Here is a 24,087-nt window from a genome sequence, read left to right on the forward strand (position 1 = left end):
GGACTTCTCGTCACTGGGATCATGCTTGGGAGAGGTGGTTCAAATAGATTTGATGACGACAAAATGGGAAGAGCTTCAATCAGCCAGGTTGTGCATTCGAATTAGGAATTCAAAGCCCATCCTGGAGCTTATTGCCATAAAGATAGGTGATCAGGAGATCAAGGTGAAGGTCCTCCATGTTTTGGAGAGTGAGGAGGGTTCCACCGCTTCTGGAGTTGATTCCGATGTTGGAATCGTGCTTCCTTCGCCGCTCTCCCCTGCCTTGGGTTGGGATGAAAGCGCTCATTTTCAGTACTCCCGCTAGATTCCGTTGTAGTCGTGGCAAGCATGTGAGGTGTGTGGGGAGCATGAAGTGAAGCACGTGCGTGCTACGTGCGAGACACGTGAGAGTCCCCTCCCGAGCGTGCCATCGGCTTTTCTCATCTGTTCTAAAGAATTTCCCCTTTCCACGGTTCAAGCTAGTAGGGCCGTCACACTCCTCTCTCTTACCTATGACTAAGGCTTTCCCGCAAGTCTTTGCCGTGCACTGGTATGCGAAATGACCTGTACCTCCGCACTCATAACAACTCAAGTGACTACCATTGGCATGATTGGCACCAAGGACACCTTTGCCCTTATCATCCTTAGGCTTAAGCGGTGCAATAGCCTGCGCCTTAGGCTGACTTTCGATGTTAGGTTTGGTTCCCTGAAAACCAGATCTAACATTAGAGTCTCGGGACTCGAAGCGTCATGTGACAGGAGACTTTAGGTAATGCTCTAACTCTTGTACAACTTGGTATGCCCGATCCAAGTCACCCACTGCATGGGTCATAAGCTCACATTGCAGATTCATGCGAAGACCCACCTTGAAACGTGCCAGCATCGCTAAGGGATACTCTTGAATATCACACCGCATCCATGTACTCAAATTTTGTGATGTAATCTGCAATCGACATAGATCCTTGGCGTAATGCTTGCCATTAATCTAGGAGCTTTTGACGATAAGAGGAAAATATTTTTCCTTTAATAGCTCCGTCTCTACCCAATGTGCAACTGGGACACCTCCTAATCTCTCGATTCTACGCTCCGTATTTGTCCAAAACAATTTATCTTGACCCACAAGCTTCATCTTTGCAAACCGCACTTGTCAGTTCTCAGACATCTCATACCATTCGAAATAATGGTCCATATTCGCCAACCAATCAAGGAATGCCTTTGGGTTAAGGCGCCTATCAAAACTAGGAGCATCTACTTTAAGACTCTTTAAGATCCTCTTATCGGCATTATAACGGTCTCAATACTCGACTACGGGTTGCGGATTTCGTGCCCCTCTACGGCCTACCCCTCGGTCACGTGCTCCACGACTTCTACCACGATTTCCTACCCGTTCCTCGACCACTCCCCCTACTTGAGACTGTTCATCCTCTCCAATGTCGAAGATTTCTCTTAAGAACGCTTCTATCTGATCCATATGGGTATTCGTGTTCGTAGATTGTGCCTCAATGGCGGCCAAACGTTGGTTGATCGTGTTCATCATCTCAGTCAACTGTTCCATGTTTAAGATTGGGTGTAGACCAAACCCTCTACCAGTTCGAGTGGGCAACACAATAACACTCAATGTAGGTTTCTTAAAATATGACTCTAGGAGACTGTTTTGACACAAGACTATGGACACCGATGATTCTAACCTTTAGAATGATGCAAATGTGAAAATTTCAGATCTAGACTTTTAGGATGATGTAAATTTGAAAATTTCAAATCTAGACTCTATATGCTATGCATGAAACCCTATTAGAAAAAATAAAAATCTAGACCCTTGATAACTCAATCTAAGACGACTCAATGCAAGATCCTAGTCTCTTATATCAAAAATTGCTGTAGGACAGCCTAATCCAACCCTAAATAAATATGGTATTTGAAAGGGGCAAATTTATGCAATCTTTAACAACAAATTAAAAAAATCAGCTTTATACATCATAAACACAAGAAGGAAATAAGGAGAATGCAACAATGATCATGGCCATCCATCATAAACACGTTGTATTGAACCTTAAAATCTGAATTTAGTCGGATCCGGCGAAGATAGGACTTTCGTCTTACAATAGGTCCATCTAATGATCCAAGTGGATTTTCTAATCCAAGAAATAGGAATTTTCTGGATTGGGAAATCTGGAAAATTCAGAAAAAAAAAATTCATGGTTCCTCAAATTAAGGCCTCGGGTGTTGGGATTTGAAGAAGGCCAAAATATATAAATGTGGGGATAAAAATCGTCCAAGCTCTAAAGATTTGGATGAAAAGGAAAATGTATCAGCTTCTAGATCTAGAGAATTTAGAAGAAAATGAAGAAAAGAGGTTTAAAGAAAAGAGTACCTTGAGAAAAGAAAGAATGAGAGAGAAGAAGAAGATGAGAAATCACTTCCTTGGGCCTCACGCCCTCTTCCAATCACTGGAAGTCGAAGACAGGATCGTTTGTTCTTGAATAAGCAAAAGCTCCTTTTCTTTTCATAAATATAACATAGCATTCTTAGGTTTAGGGCAAAACACCCTTATAAATTCGTAATTCCACTAAATGACCAAAATACCCGTACTAAACAAAGTTTCAAAAAAAGAAATTTGTACAAAAAATTGTGTGCACATTGTCTCGAAACTTAAATAAATAAAATATTCATAAGATAAACTCCAATTCAAGTTGCCCAATGGGCCCTAATGATAGCGCAATGAAAGTTTCTTGCGATGATTCAACGGTCCGATCACCATCGTCACAATCCAATGGTCCAAATATCTCCTTCAAGCAACTTATACGTATCATGAACACGCGTAAGGTCTTCAACCTCTAGAGACCCGACCCATACCCGTCATCTAACCACATTGACACGGGTAATGCACGCTTCTTGTGTTGATATACTTTGAATGGTCTGGTGTCCGCATCACTCGGGTCAAGTGGTTGTTGCAAACGTGTTAGAATGTCTTCTTGAGGCCATGTTTTGGTCCTCGGGATTCTCTGATCCAGTGACTCTCTCATCCCTCCGATCAGCTGGGCCCTATATCAAAATGGTCTTTGTTGCATATGGTGGAAGCCGACCCCCCTCATCTGGCGTCTCTTAAGGAGCCACGTCTCTCCCCATTGATCTTTCTCCTCGAAGAGATGTTGACATCGTGAGTCGCCTAGGGCAGTGAGGTGCATATGTGTCATCAGGAGATTGTAGCTTCTGTCGAAGCCTTTAGAGCAGGTTGCACATCGGGAGTCAATGACTCTATCTTAGTCAAGGTGTACTGTTGCGGTAACGGTGGGCATAAATACCCCTATTGAAAAAAGTTTCAAAAAAAGAAATTTGCACAAAATATTGTGCGCAGTCTCAAAACTCAAATAAATAAAATATACATAAGATAAACTCAAATTCAAGATGCCCAATGGGCCCTAATGATAGCGCAATGAAAGTGGGCCGCGATGATCCAACTGTCCGATCACACCATCGTCGCAATCCAATGGTCCAAATATCTCCTTCAAGCAACTTACATATGTCACGAACACGTGTAAGGTCTTCAACCTTTAGGTGCATACGTGTCAGCAGGAGATTGTAACTTCTGTCGAAGCCTCTAGAGCAGGCTGCACATTGAGAGTCAATGACTCGATCTCAGTCAAGGTGTACTGTTGCGGTACCGGTGGGCGTAACGATCCCCACCGTTACCGATATGGTCACAACCTGTATCGGCCGATACAGGTTCGTAACGACAGATACAACCCCTATAATGGTCATTTTTTATTTTTTATTTTGGTAAAACAAAATCTGAAAAAATATCGATTAAATTTAGAAAATTCTAAATATTCCAAATATGCATTCATTTGTAATTTTGAACATGTTTATGGTGGTATAACGGTCCACTCTTTGGTGAGAAAGTTGTATGAGGCTGTGTGATGAATTTATGAACCCGACAACCTGGAATTGATTGCAAAACTCATAGATTTAATTTTCTAACTATCTGATATCAATGATAGATATATTAGAATGAATGTAATATCAAAATATTTCACATGCGTAGGTGTTTGCTATTATTTTTCATAATTTATTCTATACTACATACTTGAGGACTTGCATAAATTATAATGTTCATTCTATTTAAAGTCTTCAACATGTTAGAGACTTCTCCTATCCTATGATTCTTGTCGTGTCATCCTCAAGTCAAGATAAAAAAAGTAGTAGTGTCTGATATACTTCCTTGCAACTTGATTAATGATTACTTGATTGGTTGTTAAGGGAGCTATTTTAAGTACAAGTTCGGCAGTGTCAAGTGTGTGCTTGCTTGGTGAATGTGTGGGTAATTGGTATATAGCAATACTTATCTTTATTGTAAGTAATGTTTATAAAAATATATACTTACCGTAATAAAATTCCTGAGTTACCATGAAAATGAAAATTTGCTTTGTTGTGGTTGCTCGACCTCCACGTCATCTTCATCGTCATCATCAGGCTGCGATTGTGGAATAGTTGCTGCATATCCATAATATTTAGTGCTAGAGGAAAAGACCATGTCAACGAAACCAGAGGATGATTAATCCTGACTAGGCAACGACTCTGACCCCGAGTAAGGATATACACCAATGCCCGTCGAATAGCTGTACTAGTGCCCGTACTCAGGTTTGTTGAGAATCTTGAGATTGAGAATGTGTATGTGATGAGTAACTTAGTTTTGAATATATATATATATATCTATAATCATATGGACATGGATCAAAAGGACTACTCCAACATGAATGTGATGGAAACAGACTCTATATAACTATAATCACATTGGCCATAAGAATATCCATCATAATGCCCGGAACAATGGGTTTGCTGATGTTCCGGACCTCCCGGTGCACCATTAGACCTAGTCTCCTGCTGGTTGTATTGTGACTCAGTACACTCATAAGTCCAACCTTGTGTACCCTGTCGATGTTCATTAGCTTTGCAATTTGTAGACGGCTGTATGGTGTGCTGAGCAATACCAGAAGTGGGACCAGCATCAGGTGTGTCACCACCACCACCATCATGATCATCCTGGCTTGGTCTCGCTGCGACTGCTGCTCGTACTCTTCCGTTGATCCAGACTTTTCATGAACTCTACCCCTTTATGGGTTCAACACAATTGCACGACACTCTTGCTACGTCGTGAGTATTATTTGGTCATTAACTTCTAATTCTCCACTATCCTCTTCAATTTGTTTTTCCCTTCTTACAACCAAGGTAGAATCGGGTCATCCTCATCATAAATATTGTCCAAGTTTATTAGACAGTGGTCCGTGTCACCGACGCCTGTAATACTCTGTAATACTCCTATGATGTTGCCGCATTCTTAGTCTCATGTTGTAGTGCATGAAGACAAGTCTATCCAACGTCCTAGTTTGCAATCTATTCTTATTTGAATGAATAAGTGCAAAACAACTCAAATTCCTTTCGCAGCTAGAATAAGATGTTGTCTGGCTCAAAACTTTTACTACCAGTTTTTGGAGAGCCTTCGTACTCTCTCCGAAATTCATCCACCATTTAACCGGTTGCAATCTAGATATTGTGATGCAGGACAATTAATTACTTGCTCTGAAAGTTCGAACTGATAGAGCATGGCGATTTAATCCCCTTATCTCATAGCCCAGGCCTCACGTCGCATGGGTTAAGACCTTGACCGAACCCCCCTCGTGGGCCCCACTTCACATGGGTTTCGCTTCACACGAGCCACCCACCTCACACGAACCACCCACCCCGAGTGTGCCCCTGCATCCCATAGGCCACCCCACTCGAACCTGGTGTGAAAATGCCCTTGCATTAATCATCCCCGGTGAGGAGTTTCGAATACGAGACCTCCCGCTCTGATATCAATTTGATATAGGACAGCTAACCACCAAGGTGTCCCGTATCCATTACGATACGGCTGTATCGGCCGATTCGTAACGGTAACGGCCAACACCTACGGGTCGAAATGGGCACCCCCCCTGATTCTGTGACTGTAACGCCCGTTACGGTCCTATAAAGGCTGTTACGGGCCTAGAAAATAGGGGAAAAAAACAAAAAAAAAACCATACCTGTTTTTTTTTTTTTTTTTTTTTTTTTTTTTTCTGTTCTTCTTCTTCTCTTTCTTCTTCTTCTCGCCCTGCTGCGGTTGCGGCCCGGGCCTCCTCTCTCTCTCTCTCTCCCTCTTTTTCTTTTCGGTTTCCCTCTCTCTCCCGTCTTTTTCTTTTGAAATCGGAAGTGGATTGACTGGTGTACCACACACCAGTATAGCTACTGTAGGTACGTGTCATGCTAAGACGAGCACTGACACTCCTCGAGCTTCAAGTTGTACGAACGATTCAAAGGAGATCAAAGTTACATGGGCTCCACAGTGATGTATTTATTATATCTACATCGTTCATCTATTTTTAAATATCATTTTAGAGCATTACCCAAAAAATGAATCGTATCCAAAGATCGTCTGGACCACACCAAAAATAGCAGTGGAGATGATGATTTTCGTTGTTAAACAATTCGTAGGCCCACCATAACGTTTATTTTCCATCCAATCTGTTCATGAGGTCAAAAAGACCTGAATGAAGAGGAAAAACAAATTTCATATTGATCCAAAAGTTCTGTGATCCCAAAAAGTGTTTCAATGGTAAATGTTCAATCCTCCACTGCTTTTTGCAGTGTGGTCCACTTGATAATTAGATCTGTATTATTTTTCGTATCAAGCCTTAAGATGATCTCGTCAAATGAATGGACGGTTTAGATATAACACATACCTCATGATCAGACCCATAGGACTTACTGACGTCAATACACATGGGTACACGAGGCTTCCAAAGAAATCGGACTCTCTGGAGTTACGCAGCATGCTTTTGTACACGTGCCGTGTGGCCCCACCATAATGTATATATTTTATGCATGCCGTCCATCCATTTTGCCATATCATTTTAGGTCATGATCCAAAAAATTAGTAAGATCCAAATCTTAGGTGGACCACACTATAGGAAACAGTGGTTATAGAATGCTCACCATTAAAAATTTCGTAGGGTCCACTGTAATGTTTATTTTTCATCTAACCTTTTAATTGGGTCACATTGACATGGATGAAGGGACGTTTAATTATCCACACATGGCAGCTTAATTTAAAACGCCTCCAATAAATTTTTAATGGTGGATGTTTAATTATTGTTGTTTCTTATGGTGCAGTCCACCTGAGCTTTGGATCTGCCTCATTTTTGGGCTCATGCCCTAAAATTATTTGGCAAAATGGATGGACGGTGTGGATATAACACATTCATCACGGGTGGGGCCCAAAAAACTTTAACACTCGTGTGTTACACTTCACAATTTGGGTCTCGCCTAATTCGGGCCCTTAAAAAATTGTACACGTGACAGGTATTAACTTAAAATTTACCAATTAAATTATGGACTGTAATTGCTAACTCACAATGCCACAATCAAATTGTTTGAATAGTTTTAATTGTTAATTTGTGGACGCTTATTTTTTAAAATAGTGCCTTTTGATTTTTTTTTTTTTTCATGATTCACTATCCAATAAATGTCCACCAATTCATAAGTGGGATAATGTGAATAAATTGCATGAATTTGAGGTTGATTTGGGGCATGGATTGGTCCTCTAAGTCAACCCCAAATTGGCAACGCCATCTACCTGAATTTAATTTCATTTTTTTAAAGAACTATTGGGAGAAATGATATCAAATTGTTAAGTATATAAATTAGATATTTATAAAATTAAATACATGAATTTTGTAGTCAAATTCAAGTTATTTGGTTCATACATTCATCAGACAGTCCGATACAACTTCTCGCCAAAGAGTAGACCGTTACACCACCATAAACATGTTCCAATTTATAAATGAATGCATATTTGGAATGCTTAGAATATTCCAGATTTAATCCATATTTTTTTGGTAAAAAAATTTTGCACCATTACGGGCCGTTATGCCCCCGTATCGCTGTTACACCCCCGTATCCATATCGGTATCGGAGGGCACCGTTATGCCAACCGATACCGATATGGGATACCTTGCTAACCACAAACTCTAAAAGCTCGAACTGATAGAGCATGACGAACTAATCCTTTTATCTCATAGCCCAGGCCCCACATCCCATGGGCTAAGACCTCAACCAAACCCCCCTCGTGGGCCCTCACATAGGTTCCGCTTCACACGAGCTACCCACCTCACATGGGTGGGGCTTGCCTCACACGAGCCAGGGCCTCACATGGGCCGCCCACCCCGAGTGTGCCCTTGCGAGCATCTCTAAAGCTGCCCTGGCGATTTCCAAATGTATCTAATTTATTCAAAGCTTTTATTTGTATATATAAGTTAGGTTATAATCTCTTTATCACATTCTTTAGCCCAACACGAACTTCATTTTCGGCAACCAATGATTGGGCATATCTATACCTAGGATTTTGGTAGTAACCTGTTGTATGACTATCGTGATAGAGTTGTGTTGTTCATATCTTGTCGATCATCTTCTAATAAGACTCCCAGCTTGTACAATAACGTTGAATTGACAACTTCGCCTTATTTATGGTATCGTAAAGGAAGGCCATGGTAGGTGCTTCGTTGGTTTTAATAAGGCAAAGTACCCTAATTAGTGGCTCCATCACCTTTAGATCCTTTGGATCTTCTTCCAATATTTGTTGTCCCTTATGGTGTTCACAACATCAATCGGTGTCCCTGATGTCTTCTTCCCATGTTTTGTATTGAGCTAATCTCGTGTAGCGAACATCTCACTCAACTTTCTCCTATGTTGGTATAAACTCTCAAAGGCTATAAAGTTTGTCGCAAATCTCATCCCTTTGTGAACTTCCTCATTATTGCGACTACTTGATTATGGTTGTAAATAATGTCGTCACTTATCTTACCATTTCGACCATTTCCCTAATACTCTTCTTCTTCCAATATCTTCCAATATAAGATCAGTACAATGGGCAACACATGGTGACCAAAATGTATGTGGTCTTTTTATCATCAACTTTTGTCCTGCAGCCTTATATGTTGCTTTGTTATCTGTCACAATCTGTACCACATTCTCCTCTCGAATCTCATCCACCACTTTATCTATTAGGGAAAAAATATAATTAGCATTTACTGGTTCTTTCGAGGCATCATTTGACTTATGGTACACCGTTCCCAAGTGGCAGTACATCATGAAGTTGATCATATTGCATCTAATTAGGCTAGTCCAACCATCGCACATGATCATGCATTCTCTAGCTTGCCATATGTGTTTAAAGGTAGCCACGTATGATTTCACATCCACATTTGTCCATTTCCCCTTAACCTCCTCAGTGTTTTAAATATCGACGATATCAGTCGTATATCCCACGATATATCTTTTATCCCACCTGTGCGATACGAAACGCACAGGTAGTGTCGATATATCCCACTTATTCGATCTGGTGAGCATTTTCAATTTTTGATCCATGTTTCTGCTGTAAATCACGTTAAACCAGTGTCAAATGGTTACAAATCTATGATTCTTTATGTTTTCCATGAAAAATCATTGGAACTTTGATTTTGAGTTTTGGGGGAGATGGGTTTAGTTGCGGAAAATTGAGAAAAATCTAAATTTCTCAATTTCTCATCAATCAGTTGCAATCTTTGTATCCAAACACAAAATTAAACATGTAACCTCATCTAGTGATTCTTCTTTTGCTTTTGAATGTATTGCTTAGGTTTCCAATTCCACACATGGCTTCTTACTTTTATAAATTATATGAATAGCTTTGAATATACTTGCATAAGTTCAGTTGGAAAGCGCATATATTAGGATGCCGTACAAAGGAAACCCCTATTATGTGCACTTTTTTTTTTTGGTAATGTTTTGATTTCTGTGTGTATTAATGTCTTTTTTAATTATCCCTGAAGTTTCAATGAAAAATTCGACCAATTTCCTTATGTTCCCATGTTTCCCAACTTCAATTATAAATTATGCGATACAACCGATATATCCCATGCGATAACTGATATGTATCCATATCCCAAGGGTGCGATACATTACACGATAATGATATTTAAAACATTGAACCTCCTTAGCCGTGGGAGTTTTTTTAATTCCTTCGCCTACTTCTGTTGTTGCATCAATTACCACCAACCAATACGGAGAATTGGCCGCGTTAGGGGGTATGTTGAATAACTTTGTTGTTGCCCTACCTAGCTTCTCAATGGAAATTTTACTCCATATTTATTTTATCTTCTTTTGTTTAGTTGACTCTTTCCTAAACATGATTGGATAAATAGAGGGTCTCCTAGGCTCATTTACTTCTTACATATGTATAGGGGCATCACGTGAAGAGGTCTTTTGTCGACTGCCAAAGATACGTCATAATCCACCCAACTTATCCCCACCCCCACTTGCAGATGCAGTCGCAATCCAATTGCACTCCCACTGCCCCCCTTCCTGTATCACGTATAGACCCCATTGCGCCAAACATGCACTGACGTTCTTCCTCTTCACGAGCAAAGCGCAAGCTCTCTCTCCTAACTATAGTTACTTCTCGATCTGAATTTTCGTCAGAATCAATAATATCTTAATCACGAATGCCCATATATTCAGGACCAAACACCTCTTATCGAGCTGCTTTCAGAATCTCACCTTTCTTCTTCTGCATAGCAGCACATTTTCCCTTTGACTTATCCAAATTGGCTTGCATTAAGGTTATCATCTCTTTTGGTACTCTGGTACATCCTGCAACTTGACCATTTCGATGTGTCAAATATTGTTTGGGTCTGCTAATTTCACCAGTTATTAGTCTATCATAATAATTGCACTTCATTTGGTGCCTAATACTACCTACCCTCTGACAATGTTGCCATCCAATATCCTTCTTTGCTGGCCAGACCCAAACATTTTCTTAGGTAGATATCTACTCGATTATCTAAGTTTAAATATAGTTTTTATAGGAGAATAAATTAATTAAATCTCGAAACTTAATGTAGATAAATTAATGAAATAAAGTTCGAACTTCTGAATCTAATTAATAAAGAAGAAATTAAGTTTTAAACCCTACGAAGCTCCAAAACCTGTCCAAAATAAGAAAATATAAACACAGTCACTAATCCAAATTTTTTTTAAAAAATACTTAAAAAAATAGAAAATCAATTGTATAATATGTTAAATGCATATATTGATATGTTCTACTATGATTAACACATCATATTCAACCATTAAAACAGAAAAAGATTGAAAAAAATGATTTTTTCTAATTTTTAAAAATCGGTCGAAAATGGTTCGAAAATAAAAAAAATTCAAAAAAAGAAAAAAAGAAAATCAGTTGCATAATATGTTAAATTCACATTGGTATGTTTTACTATGATTAATACATCATATTCAACCATTAAAATAGAAAAAGATTGAAAAAAAAATGATTTATCCTAATTTTTAAAAATTGATCAAAAATAGTCCAAAAAGAATAAAATAAAATAAAATCAGTTGCATGATCTGTTAAATGCATATTGATATGTTCTACTATGATTAACACATCATATTCAACCATTAAAACATAAAAGGATTGAAAAAAAATTGATTTTTCTTAATTTTTAAAAATCTGCCGAAAATAGTCTGAAAAAAAGAAAAAGAAAATCAGTTGCATAATATGTTAAATGCACATTGATATGTTTTACTATGATTAACACATCATATTCAACCATTAAAATAGAAAAAGATTGAAAAAAATGTTTTTTCCTATTTTTTTAAAATCAGGCGAAAATAGTTCGAAAATAACAAAAAAAAAAAAAAGAAAGAAAATTAGTTGCATAATATGTTAAATGCACATTGATATGTTCTAGTATAGTTAACACATCATATTCAACCATTAAAACAGAAAAATATTGAAAAAATGATTTTTCCTAATTTTTAAAAATCAGGCGAAAATAGTTAGAAAATAACCAAAAAAGAAAAAAAAAAGAAAAAAAAAAGAAGAAGAAGAAAGAAAATCAGTTGCATAATCTGTTAAATGCATATTGATATGTTATACTATGATTAACACATCATATTCAATTATTAAAACAGAAAAGGATTGAAGAAAATTATTTTTCTTAGTTTTTAAAAATTGGTCGAAAATATTCTGAAAAAAAGAAAAAGAAAAAAAGAAATTAGTTGCATAATCTGTAACATGCACATTCTTATGTTGAAATTTGAATAACGCATCATATTCAAACATAACAACAGAGATCAAAAAAAGGGAGAGTATAAATACCTATTTTTGAACATTTTCTGGAAAATAGCCCACAGAGCTTCGATTCAATAAAATGCTTGAAATAACTTGTTTTGATCCTCAAATTCAAGCTATAGAGTGGTCGGAATTTTTAGTAGAATAGTTTAGGAAAGAATTTGGAAGAGAAAAGTGCTAAAAAATGAGAACAATCGCAAGTTAAAAAGACAAAAAAGGTTCTTTTCGGGCTGTAATGGCCATTTTGAGTTCAAAAATCAGGGGGTCACCATTTCGATTCCGTATCGCGTAATAGTGTCGACCGTTATCATTATGTATTGGCTGATACGTAACTGATTCCGCACACCTTGATCTCAGTCGTTCCTTGCAAATCAACGGCTCTACGACCTCTATCTTCGAAAGACATGTCCTCCTGCAGTAAATGTCTCACTTGAGAAGATGACACCTGTATCTGGGAGTCCCACTGTGCTAGATCAATGGCCAAAATCCTCTCCTACAGCCCATTCTCCTCTCTGTAGAGAGCAAAAGTCAATCCCTATCTCTCTTGCGGTGTTGGGAATCTATGCCTCTCCTCCTCAGCCCCTCCCTCCAAATGAAGCCACGCCGTGGACGGAAAATGACTTGAATGTTGCTTATATCTCCTTGCCTCTATCAGTTCAACTTCTATTTTTTGAGTGAGAATCCTCCGAGTAGGAAGATGTTTGGATTGTTGAGGGTTCCTTTGGCCCTGTTGTATCGCATTCGAAGTTTGTATCCCGTAACAGTGCTGCTGGGGTTGATATATGTGCTCTTCCCTAGTCTCCGGCCCCGATCTTGCTGGCCCTAGAAATTTTTTGCACTCCCCCCTCTTTGCCAATCCTTCTTAATTCTTCCTCCCAAGGTCAGGTTTCTTCTTTCAACTCTGCAGCTTCTTCCCCCAAGGAAGTGGACACTTTAGCCATTGTTGGTGTCCACCAAGACTGACCCTCTTCTCATCTGATGCTCTCGCCTCACAGTCTTGCTATGATGAGGCAAGAAGAGTTCGAACGGGACCCTATGGAGAAGGGCTGCCTCTTTTGATCTGGGGACTTCCTCGTCCTCGTTGGACCCCTGCCTTGCCCCCACCATTTTGAGGGGGGTTCTGATGGCCTTGGTGGAAACTGTTAAGAAGAAAAGATGGGCGAGGGACACGGTCTGCCACGTGGGGAGATTGATGGGAGTAGCTTTTGGGAACAAAGATGAGGATTACATAGCCATCTTTCATTTGGTGGCTCAGAGGGGCCTCCCATCTTCCATCCTTGCTCCTCTAAGGAACTCTGTTTTCTCCTAAAGGCAAACGGGAACTCTTTATCTTGGGATGACCCCTGAAGGTGTATCAGTAGCTATCCCAAGGGGGTGAGAGGAAGGGAAGAAGGGCCAACCCAGTTCCTCAATGAAGATTTTTTTTTTCTTGGAATGTAAGGGGGCTGGGCTGCCCTCATAAAAGAGCCTTGGTTAGAGATGTTTGCTCTCGATCTAAAGCTAGGCTTATTGTTCTCCAAGAATATAAACTTTCATTCTGTTTGGGATTGTAAAAATCCTGATTGGATTACCTTGGATGTTATCGATTCCTCAGGTGGAATCCTCGTAATGTGGGACCTTTCAGTTTGGTAGAAGGTGGATACTCGGGTGGGTTCCTTCTCCGTCAATGTTGTTTTTAAGGAATTATCCTCTGGATTTCAGTGGCTTTTCTCAGGGGTTTATGGTCCGAATCATCCCACCTTACGAGATTCTTTTTGGGGAGAGTTATCTATAGCTTATGATAAGTGGAATATTCCTTGGTGCATAGGGGGGATTTTAATGTTGTCCGCTTCATTCATAAGAAGTCCTATAGGTCCAGGGTCACCTCTAAGATGTGGAGATTCTCTTCCTGGATAAGCAGGCATGAGTTGTTGGACCTCCCCTTGGGGGACATTAATTTTCCTGGTCTAATGGTTACTCTCCTCCTGTTATGTCCTTAGTGGACAGATTTGTGGTTTCTCGCTCTTGGATCTAGCAGTTCAAGTTTGCTCGCCAAAGAGGTCTCTCGAAACCCATTTCCGATCACTAGCCCAATCTTTTAGAGGTGGGTGAGATTAGTTGGGGTCCTAAGACCTTTTAGGTTCGAACTTGCATGGTTGTAAGTGGAAGGTTTCCATGACCTTATTTCTGATTAGTGGTCTTCTTTTGTTGTCGAGGGTTTCCCAGGATTCAAGCTCTTTAAAAAGACAGAAGTTGGTGTGGCAAAAAGAGGTGTTTGGTCTTAGGGAATCTCAGATGGTCTCACTGCTTAATGCTATCCAGGCTCTTGACTTGAAGGAGCAAGAGGGTCCCCTTTCGGAGGAGGGATCTAGGATCTACTGCTAGAGATAAGTTATCTCTTGATTATTGTTCTCGCCTTAAAGAGGAATAAATCAAATGGCGCCAACGCTCCTGGGCTGTTTGGCTAAGGAAGAAGATCAGAGCACTAAATTTTTTCACAGTATAGCTAGCGCTTGGGCAAGAGTCAATTGTATTTCTTCCTTGATGTTAAATGGTGAAACTGTGAAAGGGTGATAGCTAAAGAGAACTTGCAATGCTATTGTCAACTTTTATTCCCATCTGTTATCAAGTGAGAATCTAGATCGTCCCACTATTGATAACTTGTCTTTTGGTTGCATATCCTTAGAGGAGCCTCTCCTCCTCGACGGGATTAAGTCTACCATCTCTGATTTGGATAGCAACAATGCCCCTAGGCCCGATTGTTTCCGTATAGCTTTTTTCGCTTCTTTTTGGGATCTGGTTAAGGATGATTTGTTCAGTTTCGTGGAGGACTTCTTTAGATGTAATCATCTCCTCCTGTAAAATGGGAAGCACTTTTATTGCTTTGATATCGAAATTGGAGGGAGTTGTGAATTTGTAGGACTTTAGACCGATTAGCTTAATTAGTAGCCCCTACCAGATCTTAGCAATAGTCCTTAGCCAGAGATTGAGAAAAGCTCTCCCTTTTATTATTTCCCCATTTCAGAGTGCTTTTGTGCATGGGAGGCAGATTCTAGACAATGTTTTAATTGCTAATGAATGCTTGGATTCTTGTTCTGGATCGGGCAGCGTTAGGGTCATGTGTAAGCTTAATTTAGAAAAGGCCTATGATTGTGTTGAATGGCCTTCCCTGTATAACATGATGGCCTAGATGGGTTTTGGGGAGAGATGGAGAGCTTGGATTAGAGCATGTGTCTCCTTTGCCAAGTTCTTTGTCCTCATCAATGGTTCGCTGTTTGGTTACTTTAAAGCTTCCCGGGGCCTAAGACAGGGGGATCCTCTCTCCCCCTTCCTTTTCACTCGTCTCAAAAGCCCTTAGTCAATAGGTCTCAAAAGAGCAGGAGGGGCTGTTCCAAGGATTCAAGCTAGAAAATTTCCCTAACAGGATCAGCTATCTTCAATTTGCAGATGATACTCTGCTCTCCTGCGAAGCTAAGGATTTCATAGTGGATTTTTAAAGCATGGTTATTTGTTGGTTTCAGGTTGTCTCAGGTCTCAAGGTTAATTACACCCAGATCCATAGCTCAAGTGGTAGACTGAGTGAAAGATACCTCATTTCAACACTGAGGTCTCGGTATCGATTCCCTAGTGGGGGTGGCTAACAGTGATGTGTGAACTGACAGTGGGTGTACTAACAAGCTAACAAAAAATAAATAAAAAGTCTCAAGGTCAATTTTGCAAAATCAGAATTTTTTGGGATCAATTTATCTAGAGAAGAGACTCATTGCTTTGCTGAGTCCTTTGGTTGTAGTGTAAGCTCCCTTCCTACTACTTTTCTAGGGCTCCCTCTTTGCATTGGCAAGCCTCCTATTCACCTTTGGGACAAAGTAATTGAGATGTTTGAGAGGAAGTTATCCCTAGAAATGTAATCTTCTTTCTTTAGGCTGTAGAATTACTCTCATTAAATCCTCCCTATCTAATTTGCTTCAATACATGTCTCTTTTTTCTAGTCCCAAGTTGGTTATTGATGGGACAGTTAAATTGCGGAGATTTTTTTATTTTTATTTTTTCGTGTGTGTGTGTGTGTGTGTGTGTGTGTGTGTGGCAGGGGGATTATACTTCTAAGAAATTTCCCCTCAACTGGAAGGATGTTTGCTCCCCCTATTCTGAGGAAGGAGCTGGGATCAGACGTATGGACATGGTTAGTGAAGCTTTGTTGGGTAAGCGGATCTGGAGGTTTGCTTTGGATTTGAAAAACTCTAGTCTTTGGAGGTCTGCTATAGCTGCTAAATATGGCTCCAGGCAAGGGGCTAGAGAATAAAGCCCTCTTTATCGCTTCTCATTCTTGTGGAAAGGTGTTGTTGAACTTTCTTCCAAAGTGTTCTCTGGTATTAGTTTTGTCCCTGGAAAGAGTGATCGGATCCGATTTTGGGAAGATCCTTGGTGTGGGCCTTCTCCTCTAAAGGACTCCTTCCTTCCCTTGCTCTTCTCAACCCAGTTAAGGACATTCTGGTGTTGAATTGCTTCTTGAGGTCCAGAAACTTGGGAGCCTGGACCCCTCTGTTAAGAAGGAACCTTTCTGATGATGAATTCAGGGACCTTACGTCTCTCCTTTTCCCGTTTGCTGGGGATGTCTCTTTCTGAAGAAGAGGATTCAATCACCTAGAACCTAGCAAGCTTGGGTGCTTTCTTAGTCAAATCCTTCTACAATCATTTGGTTTCGGTTAGCTTTTTAGGTCCCATTGCCAACACAGGAAAGATCTGGTGGTATGGAGTCCCCCTAAAGGTGGCAGCTTTCGGTTGGCTTTTAGGGAGAAATTGTATTCTTACTAGTTACTATTGATAACCTCCGGAATTGGGGCATGATAATGCCCAATGCAAGCATCCTCTGCCTAAATCACGAGGAATTTGTCAATCATCTCTTCATCCATTGTGGGTTTACTTCAAAAAGATCTTCTATTTCACCAGAATTCGTCGATTGCTTGGTATGAATTTACAATGGAAAAACTCCTGTTTGTTTTAAGATCACTGAAGGAAAGGTTGGTCATAAATTTGGAGAGTTTGCTTCTACACTTGCAGATGGCCGTTATTTGTTGGGTTATGCTGAATGGCATTGGAGACATCTTCTCTTCGTGGCATGGTGGAGATGGGGGCTCGCTGGGTAGAAAGAAGTGGTGTATCTTGATGCTGGCTGTCCTTTTGTCTATCAGGCTAGAGAGAAACAACCAATGTTCTGACAATACGACTACTTCTGAGGCTGGGGTCTTCAGTAAAGTTCTTATCTTGTTTAGAGACTAGGCACCGTAGCAGGGGTGCATCTTTTTTTGGGGTTGAATCAGCTGGGGGGCTGATGGGTGTATAGTTTAGGTTCTTTCTTGCGTTGAGTCAGCCAGGGGCTGGCAGTTGTATAGTTTAGGTTTTTTTCTTTGGTTTTCTGTTTTTCCTTCTGGTTTTCTTGTGCTGTTTCTCTTTTTCTGTCTTTGGCCTTTGGCCCTAATAAAATTTTCATCTTTCCAAAAAAAAAAAAAAAATCTTGTTTCAATAGTAGACTCGGTGTTAGAGCTCTTCTCATGAAGGCTCAGAAAACATCAAAGCACACTTTTCTATCTTACATATAGACTCCAAATCTTAGTTGTAGGTTCCTTCTAACTAGGCACTGCTCCTGCTTCAAATTGCGCTTTGGATTCTCGCGCTCGCTCTCACCTCGATTCGAGCTTCGAACTCTCATTCTTTCGCCCGTGTCCTACCTATATATACTAGTTGACATTTTTGAAATAGGTGCTTCCCCACTCCTGCACCCGAATCTCTTGCAGCTCTGTTGTACACTTCGTGGAAATATATTCCAAATATAGGAGCTATTGTTGGAAATGAGCATCTATGTCCTTCACTCTATTGTCATTTGAGCTGCTGCTTCTGACACTCTATTGGTGGAACTGATAACTATCTCCTAGTCCCATTAGTTTCCTTATTCTGTGAAGCATTTTTCTTTAGTGATTATTATTGTTTCCGTTTTTCCTTGTCTCCCTAGTCTCTCAGTGTTTTAGTAGGCTATTTACATGCATGAAACCATAGTGTTTTTGTGCAATGTTTCATTCCTCAACATTTATTACTACTTGAATTACTTGCTAGTTCATAAGTGTTATGCATCGAATTGCATCGTGTAGTATCATCAATAGTGGCTCCCTTTCTTTAGATAATGCTTGCCTGATACTTCATATCTATGTTGAGATTCTGGCTCATATAGGAATCCCTACTAAATCCCTTTTTGAGTTGGTTATAGAGTGAGTAGGGAGAAAAATAGCAGGTGCAGAGACAATTGTATCCTTGGGAGGTCATATAATGCTATATGTCATTCACTGTCAATTTAAGACTAGATTAGATTAGGAGAGTTCAAAGTGATATCCTTTCAGAAGGGAGAAGATTGGATCATAAGCAATTCGGCATCATTGACTTGAATGACAGAAGCAATGCAGTGCAAAAAGCATTGTGAGCATCAGGGTATGAAATATGTGAGAAAAGAACATAGCTCACCAGAGTTGCTAGATTCTTGCAAGGGTTTGGGGAGCTTTAAGAAGCTTTGTGTGGTGTGAATAAGGTGATAGTTGAAGTTGATACTTGTTTCTGTGGGTTATGGGAGTAGATGGCAACTTGGTATTGGGCTAGGGGCTTAGGAGTGTGCTGGTCTGTTTGTGAAGTTGTAGGCCAATGTTTTGAAGGGAATTTAGGTACAGGGTATCTAGGTGGCTATGAACAAGTTTTGGGAGGGCCTCTATTGTGGGGGTAAGCCATTTTTCATGCTTATCCGAACCTTCATATATTACTGGAAGTTAGCTGTCCATTGTGGGCCATTATGGAGTTGGTTATGTTAAATTCTATTTCTTGGGCAAATCTAAATGATGAGGAGATAGGTGTATTGGAGTGCTGTTGGGGAGCTTGAATGAGGTCACATTCCTTGGAGTTAAGTGGGTGAGAGATTATGGGTGTGTGGTTTTCAAGTTTTGTTCTCATTCAAGTTTGTTTATGTTCCTTCTTCATTTATAACTTTTCTTCTTGAGTGTGGGAGCTCTAATGCCTCCCAGGGCTATGAATCATCTCAAAGAAATGAGTCACAAGCATGCGTTTGTTGCATGAGAAAGCGAAATAGTCATCTTTCATCTCTTTGTTCAACATAAGTTGTTGAGATGCTTTATTCCATATCTCGCACTAAGTTCAACCAACCCAAGCTATTTTTACAAAACAGTACCTAAACAGCTCTCAGCACAACCCAATCATAGCTCAATACTTTGACCCCAGTACCCCATTTTGAGGTGAGACTATTTCTTGCGGATGCATGCAATCATCCGCAAACCATGTGCATTAGGTAATCCCAGGGAGGGAAATCGAACTCACGTCTGTGGGGAGCACACCCACAACGCTTGCCATTTACCCAAACCCTGTGCGGGTTTCTAAACTTAATCCTCAATCCCAACTACAACCCAAGTCCCAGTTCAAAACTGCATACAATTCTTAACCCAAAATTCTCCGGACTCATTTGCAGTTTCTGCTACAACTTGAACTCAGCCCCTGACCAAACTGTCCTTGTAACAGCCCAACTTCCTAACCATTTTTCAGCCACAAAATGAAACAAGAACTGCCCCAAAACCATCTGGCTCAATTGCTCTTTGAAAGAGGGCCATGTTTCAACCATTGTTGTTGTAGAAATTTAGCCAAGCACCCAAACTAATCCTAAACCAAGCTGACTGAAGCCAACCTGAGCCATAAACTACCCAAAGTCCCATTTTAAACCCTTACATAGAGCCTGCCAAAGTTCTCACGGCAATTGAACTAAAATATCGAGTGCATAGGACCCAGCATAGCTTTTGTCTTAGGCGCACAGTTTTTTGTGGAGTTCTCTTGCTGGTGGATATACTTCTTCCATTGGCCAAAGAATTTCCTTCATAGTTCTTTAGGAACTGGAAATCCTTTTTTCCTGCCAGACAGCTGCAATTTTTTAAAAAAATAAAATAAAAAAAAAAATAAAAATTGCTGCTTGGAGGAAATCTGTTTTTCACCATTAGGAGCCTTTACTGCAAATTATTGTTTTGAGGCTCACTTTGCTCCACTCTCCCATGGCTAATTGCCATGATCTTTGCAACCATTTTGAATCCCATTAGATAAACTTTCCAATGAACTCTAGATCGTCATAAATTGACATTTGAGTATGAAGTTGTGGTCGAAATGATCAGAGGCTTTACGCTAGTTCTGTGCAGTATTTACAACAGAATTTACCATATTGCCACTGAGAATTCAAATTCCAAATTCCCTTCCTTCCAAAATTTCGAATCAATTTTACCAAATCACCTCAAGGTTCTTGCCTAGATCTCTCTCAGACGTGCATGTGAAATCCGCTCTAACTATCAGATGATTCATAACACGTTAGGCCTAGAGCCCAAAAACCAGGTAGGTCTGAGATTAAGGTGGGCCCCACACACACGCATACCATCCAAGTGGGATACATAATGGATGAGCTGGATATCTAAACCAAATCTCACTGGGCCCTATATATAATCAGGAAGGTTTTAATGGGCAGGCATCCACTCTCAACTGTTGTCTATGGTGTGGCCCATCTAAGTCATGGATTGGCCTGATTTTTTAGGCCCATGGCTCACCATGGAAGGGTGCATCTGATTGATGGGATGGATGTTCATCACATTACGGTGGGGCCCATAGAGCTCAAGATCATTGGAAAACTCCCATGTGTGTCGAACATCCACAATCAATCTGATGCACCTGTCCATGGTTGGTCATGGGCCTAAAAGTCAGGTCAAATGTATGACTTAGGTGGGTCACACCATAGATAATGGTTGAGATTGGATGCCCACCTATTGAGACTTTCCTGATTGTTTATAGGGCCCACTTAGTTGTGGTTCAGACATCCATCCCATCCATTGCTATGTCCCACTTGGATGAGGGGTCACACCAAATTCCAGGCCATTCCAAAACTCAGGTGGGCCCCAACAAGTGTTTTTAGATGTTTTAGGTAATTTCACATGGTTTCAAATGATGTGGCTCACTAAAGTTCCAGATATGGCTGATTTTTGGGACCTCCCATAACCTAGAGGGTACCCACCAAATGCATGGTGTGGATGCCTGACACACCTCATGGTGGGGCCCACAGAGCTCAACCTCATGGGAATCTCTCGTGAGGTCGCCTCATAGTATCCCCCCCCCCCCCCCCAACACACACACACACACACACACACACACACGTGTGTAGGGGAAAAGGTTTTATGAGGTTGACCTTATGGGAACTTCCCATGAAGTCAAGCTCTATGGGCCCCACTGTGATTTGTGTTGGACATCCACCTGAGTTTCCCATGAGGTTGAGCTCTGTGGGCCCATTGTGATGTGTGTTGAACATCCACACTATCAATCAGATGCACCTGTCTATGGTGGACCATGGGCCTAAAATCAGGTCAATCCATGACTTAGGTGGGTCACACCAAGATAACAGTTGAGAGTGGGTGCCCACCTATTGAAACTTTCCTGATTGTTTATAGGGCCGACTGAATTGTGGTTCAGACATCCAGCCATCATTGCTATGTCCTACTTGGATGAGGGGTCACACCAAATTTCAGGCCATTCCAAAACTCTGGTGGGCCCTAGCAAGTGCTTTTAGATGTTTTAGGTAATTTCACATGGTTTCAAATGATGTGGCTCACTTAAGTTCCAGATATGGCTGGTTTTTGGGACCTCCCATGACCTAGAAGGTACCCACCAAATGCACGGTGTGGATGCCCAACACACCTCACGGTGTGGCCCACAGAGCTCGACCTCCTAGGAATCTCTCATGAGGTAGACCTCATAGTATCTTTTACCCTACACACGCATGCACGCACAAATTCAATTACTTGTGTGTCCCACTTGGATGAGGGGTCACACCAAATTTAAGGCCATTCCAAAACTCAGGTGGGCCCTATCAAGTCCTTTTAGATGTTTTAAGCATGATTTTGCTTCGTTTTAGATTGTGTGGCCAACCTGAGTTTCGGATGCGGCTGGTTTTTGGGACATCCCATAACCTAGAGGGGACCCACCAAATGCGCGCGCGCGCACACACACACACACACACACACTTGTATATGTATATATAGATCAATGCGAGCAAAGTGGGATGGGCTTGGCTTGGGTGGGCTCCACTGTGATGTATAGGTGAAATCCACTCCCACCATCAGCCCATGTTACGCCCAAGGCCCCAAAATGAACCATGGGCCCTACAGAATTATATGCACCACAGACTATACATTTCTATTGAGGCTAGGGATTAGTCCTGCGATTTATATCTTGAATTCCAGTGATAGATGTTGCTATAGTTGACAATGATCAGACAGTAAATACCATTCAATTCTTCTGGCTACTACTTGTTCTAACCCCATACAATTTGTTTTGTTTTTGTTTTTGTTTTTTTTGGCCACAATTTGCAGCAAGGATTGGGTTGCGCATGGTCAAGGGGGAAGTGTTGGAAATTCAACCCTATCAAGGCCTCACGCTGGAGGGCTATTTTCCACCTCAGATGTAGAATCACTTTGGTCATTTAGTTGATAGGAGGGATAGAGAGAATGAAGCATGGATACACACGTTTGTGCATCCAATGGATAACTGTCAGGATGTTCACTGCTCATGAATGATATATTTTTCAAATTCAAATATAACCCAGGGGATGATATCAGCACTTGGGGTGCGTTTGGATGCATTGTCCAATCCAACCGCACACATATTTAGTGTAATGAAGTGGAAATTGCCAGATTGAGATTTCCGTAGCATTTATATGGAGGGTGTGGGCTCTATTCCATTACGTTTCTTTCGAAGTTATATTTTGAAAGAAGTGTAGCCGGCTGTTTTGATGGTTGCTTCCTCACTGACTACTTGGAAAAGTTTCTAGTCTTTTGTCATCTCTTGATTATAATTGGGGACTACATTCATAAGTCAATCACCTGTGCACCCAAATGTAGCCCTAGACTGGTTTTTGGCCAAGGAGAATCATAAGCAAAGGTGAGGTTGACCTAATGATAAATGGCTTGGATCTTGCACATGGCATTTGGTGTTTGAAGCTGCACGTCGGTGTAACAAAGCTACATTAAAATTTGCCTTTATGATGCTTCGTCTTGAATTGAATTGCAGCTACTGGATGCACAAATTGCCTAGTTGTAAGTTCTTCTTGCCTGTTTGGATGCACAAATTGCAAGCTTTCAGTTTAAATGGAAGGAAATGACAGTCTGATGGCTTTTCCTGGCATTTACAATGGGGAAAAGTGCTCAAATCGATGCTATGGCTCTTCCATTGAAGGCCCCACTTGAAAGTAGGTTTTGATAGGGAAAGGTGACCCTGTATGACAGTACTGTAGGGGCCCAGTTTTCGTATCCACAGTACATCCTTAATTGACCTGAACTGTTCATGTTCTCATTACTGCTACGTGGGTTGTACCCTATTTCTGGCTAGTATGGGAAAGCCAATAAGAGGGTGACATGTGGCAATGTATGAGGAATAGGAAGTGGATAAAAAAATCTTCAAAGATTTGGACTGGTATAACCATTGAAGTAATGGAAGAAGGATATAGCAGAGGAATGCGATAGAGAAAATATACTCTATCCAACACAACAACCAATCAAATTAAATTTATTAATTACTTTAGTTCAACTAATCTTAAAAATAACAATAATCAAGTTGCAGTAATTCTTAGCTATCAAGATATGCTGGATTTGTTCTTATCTAATATCAAACCGTTCTTTCAAAAGACACATTCTTGCAGTTGCTCCTAGTGATTGATTGTGAATTTTTTCTTTTGTTTGATTTGCACTGGTATTTTGAAATTTTTTATTATAGAAGGCATAAAATAACTAATATTCGAAGAAAGAACCCTACCCTCCAATTATTGCCTGACCATTATCAAATTATGCAAGTAGCTAAATGATCGATATTCTTAGAATTTG

General features: G+C 40.5%; 1 protein-coding gene across 2 annotated transcripts in view; it reads left to right on the forward strand.

Moving 5' to 3' along the window:
• The window catches only part of LOC131223912 (uncharacterized), a 28,125-nt gene extending 5,212 nt beyond the window's left edge, over positions 1 to 22,913 (forward strand). For both annotated transcript variants that reach the window (XM_058219478.1, XM_058219477.1), the window contains exon 3: positions 22,582 to 22,913. In XM_058219478.1, coding sequence (XP_058075461.1) covers positions 22,582 to 22,699 — 118 coding nt within the window. In that variant the 3' untranslated portion in view covers positions 22,700 to 22,913. The remainder of the gene's footprint in view (positions 1 to 22,581) is intronic.
• Positions 22,914 to 24,087: the final 1,174 nt, after the last annotated feature.

The sequence above is a fragment of the Magnolia sinica genome, chromosome 13 (assembly GCF_029962835.1).
Source record: "Magnolia sinica isolate HGM2019 chromosome 13, MsV1, whole genome shotgun sequence".
Lineage (NCBI taxonomy): Eukaryota > Viridiplantae > Streptophyta > Magnoliopsida > Magnoliales > Magnoliaceae > Magnolia > Magnolia sinica.